This window comes from Jaculus jaculus, chromosome X (genome assembly GCF_020740685.1).
Source record: "Jaculus jaculus isolate mJacJac1 chromosome X, mJacJac1.mat.Y.cur, whole genome shotgun sequence".
In the NCBI taxonomy this organism is placed as follows: domain Eukaryota; kingdom Metazoa; phylum Chordata; class Mammalia; order Rodentia; family Dipodidae; genus Jaculus; species Jaculus jaculus.
Window position 1 is genome coordinate 146,586,094 of NC_059125.1, and position 13,130 is coordinate 146,599,223.

A 13,130-nucleotide genomic window follows, 5' to 3' on the forward strand; every position below is an offset into this window, starting at 1 on the left:
CTGCCATTGCGTCCATCAGCTCATTTTGGCAGAGTCGGTGGTCCGAGAGGTGCAGGCGGGCGTGGCGAGCCCCTGCCAGATCCAAGGATGATAACGTGCCTGCTCCATGTCGCGGCTTCGAGATGTCCAGGCTCCGCCCCCTGTGAGTGTGTAAGTGTGTGATGCTGCCGCGGCCGCCGCCGCCTGTGCAGCCGCCGCCGCCGCCGCCGCCGCTGCCGCCCCGGCTGCCGCGCCGCGCCGCTGTCGCTTCCTCGGTCGCCCCCGCCTCCGCTGCCGCCACCCGCCCGCAGCCTGCCAGGCGGGCGGCCCCGCCGAGCCAAGCCTCCGCAGTCTCGGGGGCGCCGGGCACGCGGGCAGCAGTGGCTCGGTCAGGAGCTCGCTCGCTCCAAACCATCGCCGCCGCCGCCACCGCGGCCCCGGAGCGCAGGACCAGGTACCTCGAGCGCCCGCCGCCACGGCCAATGCGGCCCGAGCACTTTTAAGCAGGCGGGAGGGCCGGAGAGCCGCGCCGCCCCGAGCGGAGAGCGAGCCGCGCCGGCAACGGCGCACACACGCCAGGAGCGGGCACAAACGCCCGGCCGCCGCCGCAGACCGGCCGCTATGGATCTATTCGACTTTTTCAGGGACTGGGACTTGGAGCAGCAGTGGTAGGTGTTTAATTTTGCCTTCTCCTTGGATGAGCGCATCTCCCGTAGGGTCTAGGCATTTCGCCTTTGTTAACGGGAGCCCGAGCTGTCGTGGGGGGCGCCCCGGACACCCTCCCACTTGCTCGCAGACACCTCCAGCTCTGGCTGCAGTGACTCCTTGGTCCGGTACGGGGATGGGGGAGGTGCGGGCACAGGGAGAGATGTGGGCAAAAGCATCTTTTTGCACTCCAAGTCCAAAGAGTTGCATGTGGCCCACAGCAGACTGGGTGGCACGTAACCGTGCGACCTTCGCTGGCTTTCGCTAGCCAGCGACTTGCGGGGTGAGCTCCTGGCACCCAGATGCCTCCTGTCTGAAATGCCTCAACTTTCCAATTGCTCACTGCCTGCGGCCAAAGGCAGAGGCAAAGGAGATATAGCCAGGTGCTGGCGATCACCCTTCCCTGGCTAGCTAGCCACCGCCCGCACTGTCGCCACCTCCTTCGCCACCCATAAGTGCAGGGCGCCAACCTGCCCTCATGCCAATCCAAGTTCTCCACACTCCCACAGTCTCATCAGGGGCTGCTGTGTTATGCAGGCTCTAGTCCCGCGGCTTCAGCGCTTGGCTTCCTAGAGGAAAGGTTTTTAAAGTTGGCCCACAAAGTCGGCATCTCTGAAGTCATTGCACATTTAATTACCGGCCTGATCCCTATCGGCCTCCCACTGGGAGGCAGCCTTAGGTTTGTGTAATGGGCACACAGCTAGAATTCCAAGGTTACTCAGTTCTTAACAAAACATCCTAAAGTTGCAGCGGACAGATCTGGAATGATGGCACACAGCAGAGGTGACTGGGGAGCCAGAAAGTTGTTCCTTTCTGTGCTGTGCCAGCGCGCAGGCAGAGATTCTGATGGTCCCATCTATTAACTTTGACAAAACTTCACCTTCTACTACAAATGTTATCGCCTTTTATATGTCAAAACCTTTTAACAGACTACCCCCCGCTAAAACAAAAAGGACTTAGACGAGGTGGGAAGGCATGGCAGCTGTTGGCAGCAGACCCTTAAAATGACACTCTCGGCTGTTGCCCTTTAAATATAGTCACATAAATGTATCTGTGCCAACCAACAGTTTGGAATCTATTGCAGTGTTCAACTACTAGCCATTGGCTATGAGTGCAGTGGATTTTTACACGGATTTCCCTTGTTGATGTGATATTTTAGGCAATTTCCTTCTTTAGGAAAAAAAAAAAAGGTCAGATGCTTGACCAACAGCTTTATTATGGCACTCATATTTTTTTTTTCTTTTGGTGGCAAACCCAAGATCATCAGAACTTATTTTAGAGCAATTATAAATAATTTTTTGCTTGGATTGGTATTCATGTGCAAGACATTTTCAAAATTTTGTGGGTTCTTGTCAGCTTGGCAGAGCACATGATGTTACAGTTAAAGAATGACAGTATTCCCATTAAAAATAAAATCTCCATATTACTGCCCAGTTGATTATGTTCCTACAAACAATTTTTACTTTTATTCACTAATTTATTTTGCAGACAAGTGATAACCACAGCATTGTTACTTGCATAAAATTTGCCTAATGTGTGGTGTGGGTAATACTGTTAATTTAACAGACATTGTTCTAATTGATTTCATGGGTGTAGCTGAGATTTTTTTTTTATTACTTTCAGTTGATGTTTTTCAAGAGCATATGTCCCTTTTTTCCTTTTGAGAGGTTGTCTATTCATAAGGAAAAACACAAAACCTTTTTCCTCCAGTTCTCTAACGATATCGCATCAGTTCTGGAGCATGGCAATTTGGGCAGTTAGTGGCTTTGATGTAAAATGCTGATGGATTACTGTCACATACCTGCATAAATAGTCTACCTTCACCATGTACGCACATGGTTCAGGACAGTTTCTCCTCCTTACTGCTTGATCGCAAGGGGCAAGTTTTCCTATGCATCAGTGTTTAGGAACATCTGTTACATATTTTGAACACCTATACAGAGAATGGTGGTGGATGAACTGAGCAGCTTGACATTGTCTTTAATAGAAGTCTGTACCCTTCCAAACTCTCTCTGGACATCCAGAGAATACCAGTTATATGCTCATTGTATGTTTGCTTCCATTCCTTGAGAGTAAGTACCTGATTGAAGTGAAGACATACACTCCCTGCAAACCCCTAGAGGGACATGGGAGGGAAATATGCATTCCTAAAGTTAAGAAGATAATCTTAGTGCAATCCACTAACTTGTGGAACAGCAAGCGTGGAGCCATGGCTATTGCAACCCTAAATGAATGACAATAAATGCATCAGGACAGCGTAAAAGCATTCATTTTCCTAGACATAATGAAGAAAGGCTGTGAATCGACAGTCCTGTGCATTGTTTGCAAACACTTGGTTATAGCAAATAAAAAGTGAGTACCCATTTATAAACACATACACGTGTTGGGATAAGTGCATATGGAAAGAATGGGCTGTGTAGGGTGCCGCAGAGTGCAGGTATGTGCAACGTCTAGGAGTGCTCACATCCCTATCTGAATGTATCACTGGATTTGACAGATAACAAGAGAATCTTAGTGGGTCATGTTCTGGACTCTATTAAAGGGCCAAGGTTCAAGTTCTTTAAGAGTCCTGTCTCCATGAACAGTGCTTACCTGAGTTGGTATTTCATGCGAACCATTCTGTGAAATGTAGTGAAGGCATAAATGATTGTGTATGCCACAAGACATCAGTTTATCTTTTGTAAAAAAGGAAACAAGATAAGACAAATCAAATTTCATTAGTTAAATCGTCCCATAGATTTGTTCTTGTTAATCACATAGATGAATGCTTGAAGTGTCTGGAATCGTGTGGCCAGATCTGGACTTCTTTATCAGCAAGGCAAAGTCATTAATCCCCATTTAAGAGGGACAAAACATCCAAAGCACAGAGCCTACAAATTGCATGGGCTTTCAATCCTGTAAGCACCTATCTCCCCAGCACTAACTAAGCATCGCTTTGTGTCAAGGCAAAGTTCCTTGTCAGACACTTAGCTTTCTTTATAAGAAAGAAAGGAAGCAAAAATAAAGGAGAGAAGATCTTAAGAATAAATAGTGAAAACTTCCATAATAGCAAAGGCAAAACATTAAAAATCCTAGGGAAAAATTGCAGTTAAGTCATCATGTTAGTAGCTTGTTTCTCACTACAAAGGACTGCATCAATTGTTTGTAGATTTTATGTGATGTCTGACAAGTAGCCTAATTAGAGGCAAGCATGGTAATGGGCAGTTATACAGGAAGAGACTTAAACTCACTAAACTGTTACATAAATAGAAAGTTCAAAGGTCTTTGCAAGGCGGTCAGGGCTGACAAGGGGACATGTGCCAGCCAGGCATCTCCTCCTTGGGGAAAGACAGCCCCCTGGGCCTGCCATGGTGCTTTAGACTTTCCCCAGTTTTCTCCATGTCGTGGGGGCTAGAAGGGGGTAGCTTCCTTCCAGACAAAAACAAACTGTTCTAGCTCCAGCCAGGCATGGCTCATGTACCACAGCAGTTCCTCTGCTGCCACCCACTCCCCTGTTCTGCATAGGTATTCTGAGTAGTGGCACAGGATTGCTGATGTGTGTACATGGTGGGAAATCGAGGGCACACAGCTTTCACCAAACTGAGGATGCTGTATCTGTCATGGGAGAATCCCAGTTTTTCTTACCCTTTGCCCTTGTGGTTCATTCAAAGGAGACTTTCTGTAGTCTATGTTTTTGCCATATAAAATGCGTTCTCTTGTGTGTTTCAGTATTCACTTAAGAATCCATTCTGGATACAGTATCTTAAAGGAATATATGAGGTGGGGAGATTAAAAGTGGTGATATTTGCTACTGACAAAGGCCCCTCCAATTCCGCGAAAAAATATGTCCTCAAAGAATAAAAAAGATGTTTCAGTAAATTTAAAGAGCATGTCTATTGGGAAAGGAAGAAAATTATCTCATGTTAGAAATCAGTTTAATGATACATGAATTGTTTTGCTAATGAGTCAGCCAAGTATGTCACAACTTTAAAATATACAAATGAAGATAGAAAAAGACTGTCTCAAAAATGAATCTGTCATTATAGACATAAACAAGATTCCAAGCATTTGGGCCTTTTGTAGATGGATAAAAAGTGTATTGTATTTAAACATTCCTATTATTGTTGAATAGAAATGACTTTGATATGGTAAACCTTTATGTCATGCCCATTATTCTTAGCTAAGAATTCTACATGCACCTAAGTATTTGCACATATTTAACATAATTTCAAAATTCTAAGCGTCTGATAAAATGACCATTTCTAAAACCATCTAGAAGCTGTCGCCCTAAGAACTTGTAACTGTAAGTTGAACTTCAAAGAGCACAATCGCCACATACTTGATTAGCTTGTCATGTAGACAAAACAATTCATACAGTGATTACATTTTTCAGTTTTAATTTTGTCTTTCTGTGATTGATTTGAGATAAAGGAAGAATAATTAAAGAGAAATTTTATTTACTGTTAATAGGGAGTGTATGTTGATGATTAAAGAACTGAAGACCTCAACTTAGAGAAATCATTTTGAACTTTTGCTCTTTATTTGCCAAGTTTGCAGCTACTTGGTGATATGGGCTAGTTTTCAGTAGAGCTGGAGCCAACTTGTTTGCATCATAAAAATGAGGAAGAATCCTGGCCTTCCACAAGGCATCTTATTCCATTATTGTGAATTAGAAAGTGTATCAATTAGTCCCATTTTGTAGATGAGAAAACTAGATCCTGGAGAGGTTATGTGACATATCCAAGTATACATAAATTTCTTTTTTTCTTCTTCTTCTTTTTTTTTTTTCCGAGGTAGGGTCTCGCTCTAGCCCAGGCTGACCTGGAATTCACTGTGGAGTCTCAGGGTGGCCTTGAACTCATGGTGATCTTCCTACTTCTGCCTCCCGAGTGCTGGGATTAAAGGTGTGCTCCACATAGATTTTTAATGGTAGACTTGGTTGGAAATTCACATCTCCTAACTCTATAGAGGGGTGTTCCCCCCCCAGAAAACCTTGTTGAATATTGATTTCTTGTATCGGTTGGAATATTTAGCTTTTGCTGAACCCAATGGATTAAATTGTGTATGGCACATTTGTGCAAAAAAAGTCTATTTAAGTGTCATATAATTGACTAGCCATGAAAATATGATTTAAAAAAAATGAACAATCTATGTACGGTACTCTTTATCTTTTCCCCCTTTTATTAGCATATATTAATTGCATAAAATAATGAGTTTCAGTATGATGGTTTCATGCATGTGTATAATGTTCTTTATCATATTCACACCTCTCATTTTCTCTTTTATGGATGTCATTTTAATGGAGTACAGAATAATTACTGAAATTATAGTAGTAGTGATGAAATTTGTATGTGTGTGTGTGTGTGTGTGTGTGTGTGTGTGTGTGTAGAAACTGAAGCCTTTGAGAAGTGCCCATGAATTAAATGATCAAAACTTTGAAGACTTGATGTTGATCATCAAGAAGAGTATGCTCCATTTGTCTGGTTGTTTTGGAGCCCCAAAGCTGGCGGTAGGAAGTTGGTATCACTGCTTTCCTAAGGTTTGTAAACTACCTTATCTATTTTTTGCTTTGATCCTATGAATGACCTTGAAGTTCTGTCACAGCTGCTAATATTAGTTCCACTTCGTAGATGAGAAAACTGAAGCTCAGGAAGGTTAAATGACTTATCTAAGTTTGCACAGCAATTGGATGGTCTTACGATATAAACTGTTTGCTCTTTTTACTCTATCACCACTGTTGCATTAAGTAATTTGCTTCCTGCAAGATGGCTTATCTCCAATATACATCATTTAGTCTGGTGCCTTCCCATCACAAATTCTCAATAAGTATACATGCATTTAGATTAGAGCCACACTTGGCTCAAATACTTTAATGCAAATACACACACCTTGAAAAAGTGGTTGTGCACTAAATCCTGGTAGTAATACTGGCCTCTGTTTGTGTGATACTTTTTCATTTTTCTTATTCCTGTCAGCTCTGTTTGAAGTCTGATCGCTTGCAGAAAATAATGAGGAAAATAATGGTCACAGAAGAATCTTAATAGGAAAGACAGATAGAAACGCCATGTTATGGGTATGATTTAAAACATGAGATTTTTATGGATTATTAGCTATAGCTTAGCATTAAAAACTAAAGAAGTAACTTTTAAAGCATAGAGCTCCAGTAGTCAATGAACTGGCATTGTGTTTCAGTCCATACAGAGAATGTTAAAGAAGAGTGTGTGACAAAAATCTGAAGAAGAGATGAGTGATCAGAGGGTTGGGATTCCTCCAGCTTTCCTTTATGACTTGTATTTCATCATGAGAAGGCTGTTTTTCTACTTAACTCTAGCAGATCTACACCATAAATTATCATAACTGTTAAACAAAGGTCCAGTGCTGGGTCCATCTAAAGTTAAACTTTTATGCTGCACTTTAATGAAATTTTATATGCATGTTCAAAGCAAGCCACACTATACTGTGGAGAGGACAATGTTTTGAATTGCTGAATTTATTTTAAAGTAAATCTTTTCAATAACCTTAGCTGCTAACATCTCCCAACTTACTGAGCTGAGAAAAATTATCCATGAGCATAAATAAAATGGCATGATTTAAGCCAAGCTGACAGTAACACTGCAGCCAGAATCTGATTTTTTGGATTATGGATTGCTTGGGTTATGGGATGGTATTTTTTATATATACCTGTGCATTTCACTTCATTTGCAAAGGAGAAAATCAGCAAGTGATTTAAGGTGAACTTTCATTTGTTTCTTCAGCAGAAAAATAGTAGTATACAAACCATGCATTGGGGTTATTACAAATTCAAAATCATGCATCTGTTTATTTTTCAATGTTCCTTTTGCTGGGGAAAAATGGAAAAAAGAAAAAAAAAAACCTTAACATGTGATGAGAAGTCATTTCTCCATCCTCCTCCCTGAAAACCTGGACTCTGAAGCAGATTGTGTTTCTCTTGTTGACCTTTATTACAAACTCTATTTCTGGAGTCAGAAGTTTGTGTTTTTCAGGCGACATATCTCTTCAAAATGTTATTGAAATGGGCTTGTTTTTAATAAAGGAAAAATGAAAAGTAAAATGCTACATATCTTCTAGCAGCAATGGGAATCCAGCCTAGGCACTGAGACTCGTTGGCAGAAGGTGATGTCCTCTTCGCCTTTGGGTTTCTTGTTTGGATTGATCCATTCAGCCACCCAGAAGGAGAATTTTATGAGGTTTGAGTAACCTTCAGTTCGTGGCAACATGTCCATGATGACCTAACTATCTGTTATGTCTATGATGACCTCTTGAGCAATGAGAATATATACAATCACATAAGATTTATTTTTATCTCCAGGATGTCAGTCAACTAATTTTTTGAACAAATTAATTTTCCAAAGGGACTGATTGTTTTCCTGCCAGGTCGGCACAGTCACAGTAACTAAATTAGATTTAACATGATGGATGTCTCTGATGAGGTGCCATAGAGAGGTCCCATCAGTTAGCTATTATTTATTTGCTGGAAAATTCTTGGCTCTGTTGCATGGGCATTGATCAGTTCCTAGAACCTACTGTTTTCAGACTCGAGGGCCATTTAGGTTCCTCTGATCCATGTTTCTCATGATACAGATGAGGAAACTGAAGTCTAGCATGGGAAAATGCTGCTTGGCTAGTCAGTCACTGTTAGTAAATAAAGGTATCGCGAAAGATATCTGCCCCCAGACACTTGACATTGTTATACAGGATTAAATTTCCATGTGACACAGGCAGTAAGGAAAGAACACTTCAGGGAGAGGCAGAACCTGAGCTACAGTAGGTGACACAATTCTCCTGCAGGCCAGAGGAATGCTTTTGGTACTATTAGCTACATCCAGAAAGAAATGGAATGGCCAGGCTTGGGTGCTGCATAAGTAAAATTTCAGTACTTGGGAGGCTAAGGCAGGAGAATTTCCAAGAGTTCAAAGCTAGCCTGGGGTGCATAATGAATTCCTGGCCAGCCTGGGATAAAGAATAAGATATTATTTTTTAAATGGAATGTTAGGAATAATCACATTATGTAAAGTAATTGGTACATCCAGAACTCAGCATAAAACACTTCACTTCAAAAATTTTATTGTTCATTCTTATTTATTTGTTTGAGAGCGACAGAGAGGGAGAGAAAGAGGGAGAGAGAGGGAAAGAGAGAATGGGCGTGCCAGGGCCTCCAGCCAATGCAAACGAACTCCAGACCCGTGCGCCCCATTGTGCATCTGGCTTAAGTGGGTCCTGGGGATTTGAGCCTCGAACTGGAGTCCTTAGGCTTCACATGCAAGCGCTTAACCACTAAGCCATCTCTCCAGCCCAAAACACTTCACTTTAGACACTGGTTGGATAGTAGCATGTATTCATCACACAATTGCCAGAGTCCTGTTATGCTATGAGAATGGATATGCTCCTAAATGTGAAACATCATTTGCTTAGGGGCTACCACAAAACTCTTAACAAATATTCTGGCACACTGATTATAACATTATTCAAGAAATAACAAAGGGCAACTTTGGTCCTGAGATAATTGAAGCAAAAATTTGTAAATTGGCACAAGTTATAACCAAATAATTATTTCCCAAAGTGGTTGTATATAATGGCTCTTAAATAATACTATACACTTGTTCTCTTTATCATCCTCTTTTCTTAAAAAGAAAAAAAATATACTCTTATTTGGCAGGGGCAAACTGATATTGTACTATCTGCACTCTCCCCCCCAAAATGTATGCAGGATCTTGGTACATACCATCTGATTAGTGTTATTTGTGTGCATTATTAGTTAACCACCATATAATTCACTGGCTATTTCATCTTTCACATCCTGCCTCTATAATTTTTTATAAAACAAAAAGCTTTATTTATTTATTTGAGAGAGAGAGACCTATATATGTAGAGAGAATGGGCTCATCAGAGCCTCCAGGCACTTCAGATGAACTGCAGACACATGTACTACCTTGTGTATCTGGCTTGCATGGGTACTAGGGAAATGAACCTGCATCCTTAGGCTTGTGCCTTAACCACTAAGCAATCTCTCCAGCCCCCAATTCTATCTTTATGGAGTTTCTAGCCTGCATTTATCCCAGGGTCCTCCATTCTTCCAACTAACATATTGCTGTGCAGTGAGGCCAGACGACCCTTTTCTGTCTTCCCATAGCACACTGAGTGTGCTTTTGCTTGGGCAGCATGATGCTTTCTTACTCCCTTGATGCCTTCATTCACTTGCGGTCTTGTGAGAGGTGAAAACACATTTCTTATTTCTGTATTCCTAATGCATGGCTAAGAATAATAACCTCCCATTTCAGAGTACAGGATAATGTATTTATTAAATTCACTGTCACTGTGCTCGATCTTGAAAATATAAAATCAAGGTGTGACTACAATGAGAGTAACATTAATAATGATAATAAAATTGAAAATAATAATTTCCTATGTCATAGACTCCGATTGATTTTATCTGATGCCTCTATTTCACAGAGGGACATTACGAAGGCCAGATAGGAATAGTATGTGGTAGAGCTGGTGTGAAAGTGGAGTCCAAGTGAATTCTTAGCTACTCTGCTAATCCATAGGGATATTCTGGGATATATGCATGTTATGGCAATACTTGCTTGCTGTGGGACTCAACAGTGGGCTGGATGATGTGACTTTTGTCAATCTTTCTGAAGTTTTTAAAATAAAAATTAGCATTGGGTTTAAATTCATAATCAAATATGCCACCTAGCTGAACCTGTATCTGCTCTGACTAATGACATGATTCTGCTCCTCCTTGGCTTTACCAGTGAGTTGAGGCTTGAAAGAAAATTACATTTACCTTTAAAATAAGAAATCTTGGGCTGGAGAGATGGTTTAGATCATAAGGCGCTTGCCTGTGAAGCCTAAGGACCCAGGTTCGATTCTCCAGATCTCATGTAAGCCAGAAGTACATGGTGGTGCTTGTGTCTGGAGTTAACTTGCAGCAGCTAGGGGCCCTGATGTGCACATTCTCTCTCTCCCTCTTTCTCTAATAAAAATATTAAAAAAGAAATTGTAATATAAACTAAAAAACTGAGATCAGTTATATGTGGTATGTCACATAGTACGTGTTTAGCTGTGTCTTGTTGCATGAATAAATGTATTGATTTACTGCATTTTATTTCTATTTTGTATGGTCAAATTTGCAAAGATGTAACTCAAAGGTTTGAATATGAGGTCTAAGAGGAGAATTTAAAACTTTGTGGCTGTACAGGTAGCTACAGAAAGATTTGTTGTCTTATTTTCATAAGATATTTTCATTTGCTAGTGGGCTTATTAACATGCTACACATTAAATACTCCTTATGTGCATCTCATGTATAAGAACTCATTGAGAATTCCTTATTAACAAGTAAGATATTTATAAAAGTACCCATATTGTGTCAGATTTGTGATTTTAGACCTTTGTGTATATTATTTTCTTGCCACTGTGTATAACTACAGTTAGCATTTACCACAATATATTATGTTAATTGTTCAGAAATCTTTAAAAAGGTATATTTGTCTGGGACTCAGTGGAAGAACTCTTATTTAACATATGCAGGGCTCTGAAATTACCAGCACTATTAAGAAAAGTGTCTTAACTTGTTACCATGACTGAACTGAGACTTATGATCTGAACTGGAAGAGAACAAATTTTCAGCTTTGGCTGAATGTTTTTTTTTTTTTTTCTATCCCCTGAACCAGATGCCTTTTTTTATATTGTTCCTGATTTGGAGGGTAACCTAGGATTTGGGTTTTCCACCATATATTTTTAGATGGAACAAATCGTCTATTTAAGCCTCTGGAGGATTCAGATTACAATCCCATCCCAAGGATGTGTGGAGAATTTTCCATATGTTGTCTGCTAAGATCTCTTTAAGATGTTTTGATAGGGTGACCAAAAAAACCCCAACAAGTATGTACCAAGCCTTAGGTCATGTAAATTATAGACATCACCTCATTTAACAATGACCTTAAAAGATAAATGATTTTACTTCCATTTTATAGACCAGGAAGCTGAGGATCAGAGAGGTGCTCGCCTAATTTTTCCAAAGTCCCATAAAATCACATAGTCTACTGGAGAGCCTGGATTCACACTTAGATTTCCAGAAAACATAGCCTGAGCTTCTGCTACAACGTGCCTGTGAGAAAATTGGTGATAATAATTTTTTTTTTTTTTGATTTTTCAAGGTAGGGTCTTTCTCTAGCTCAGGCTGATCTGGAATTCACTATGTAGCCTCAGGGTGGCCTCGAACTCGCGGTGATCCTCCTACTTCTGCCTCTCCAGTGCTGGGATTAAAGATGTGTGCCACCATGCCGAGCAATGGATAATAAGTTGATAAGCAAGTTCAAAGTAATAACAGCTTAAAAAATTACCTAAACATTGTTTCATTCTTTTAATAGTCTAAATTTAAAGGTGACAGCATACAGAAAGAAAGACTAAATGTGATGAAGATATCCAAGAAACCTTAGTAAAGGTAACATTTTCATCTGATTAAATTAAGCAGACATTAAGGAATGTACTTAGAGGATGATCAGTAGATACATAATGGGTTTTTAATAAAATAGGATTCAGCCAGAGATCAAACATGCATAGTAGTTAAAGATTCAGCAAAAAATGCATGAGCCATTGTGGACCTTTGTAAAAATTAAGTGACTAAATGGTAACGACATCCCTTTTGGAACAATTACACAATTATCTTATTTAGTTTTAAAGTCCCATCACAGTTTTAACTTCAATAGCGTTAAGATATTCAAACTGCAAGTTTTAAAACTTCCCATCAAGAATGATGAAGAGGGAATTCATAAGTGTGCTTGTGTGTTGTGTGGCTTTTGGGTTTTTTGGCATGGAACTTCTCTCTCTCTCTCTGCTTGGTCCTTTAAGATGGGGCCAACTTCTTCTAACATTGTGGAATTTCCCCTGGATCTTTAAGGTTCAATAAATATCCCTTCTTCCATAAAAAAGGAATGATGAATATTGTTTTCACTGTGTTCTGATTAGTATCTTACTGAGAAATTACAATGAAATGCCAATGCACACTCTAAAGCCATTGAAAAATGTGCTTATTACATCCTTCTACCACATAGGCTTTAGTAAACAATTGCAGTGCCTTATATGTCTTGAAAAAAGAATAGAAATTTGATAAACTCAGAAGGCTTGAAAAGTTAAGGTGAATTCTAAATGTATATTAGTAGTAAATCATGACAGCCAAGCCAGCATTGCCTCAGTTGATTAATTTATAAGGATGCTGGTCAATGCTTTTAACCAACAGCTATGCACAGTAGAATCCTAATGGGATCTGTCTGTTAAAATTACATAAAGTAGGACATTTGATTTATTTCAGAGTTTCTCAAAGCTCAGTTTTAACTTCATACAAATAATGCATTAGTCACCCAGGATAAATGACACATTGAATAAAGTTGTGATTTTGTCTGCTTCTTATAATCTGATTTTCAAAAGGATTATGTTTGTCTTTG

The 13,130-nt window shown here is 40.2% G+C and overlaps 1 protein-coding gene across 5 annotated transcripts in view; it reads left to right on the top strand.

The window, feature by feature from the left end:
• Positions 1–542: 542 nt before the first annotated feature.
• The window catches only part of Aff2 (AF4/FMR2 family member 2), a 551,228-nt gene continuing 538,640 nt past the window's right edge, over positions 543–13,130 (top strand). For 4 of the 5 annotated variants that reach the window (XM_045140221.1, XM_004668938.2, XM_045140222.1 and 1 more), the window contains exon 1: positions 543–647. In XM_045140221.1, coding sequence (XP_044996156.1) covers positions 601–647 — 47 coding nt within the window. In that variant the 5' untranslated portion in view covers positions 543–600. The remainder of the gene's footprint in view (positions 648–13,130) is intronic. The other variant, XM_045140224.1, reaches the window with a different exon arrangement.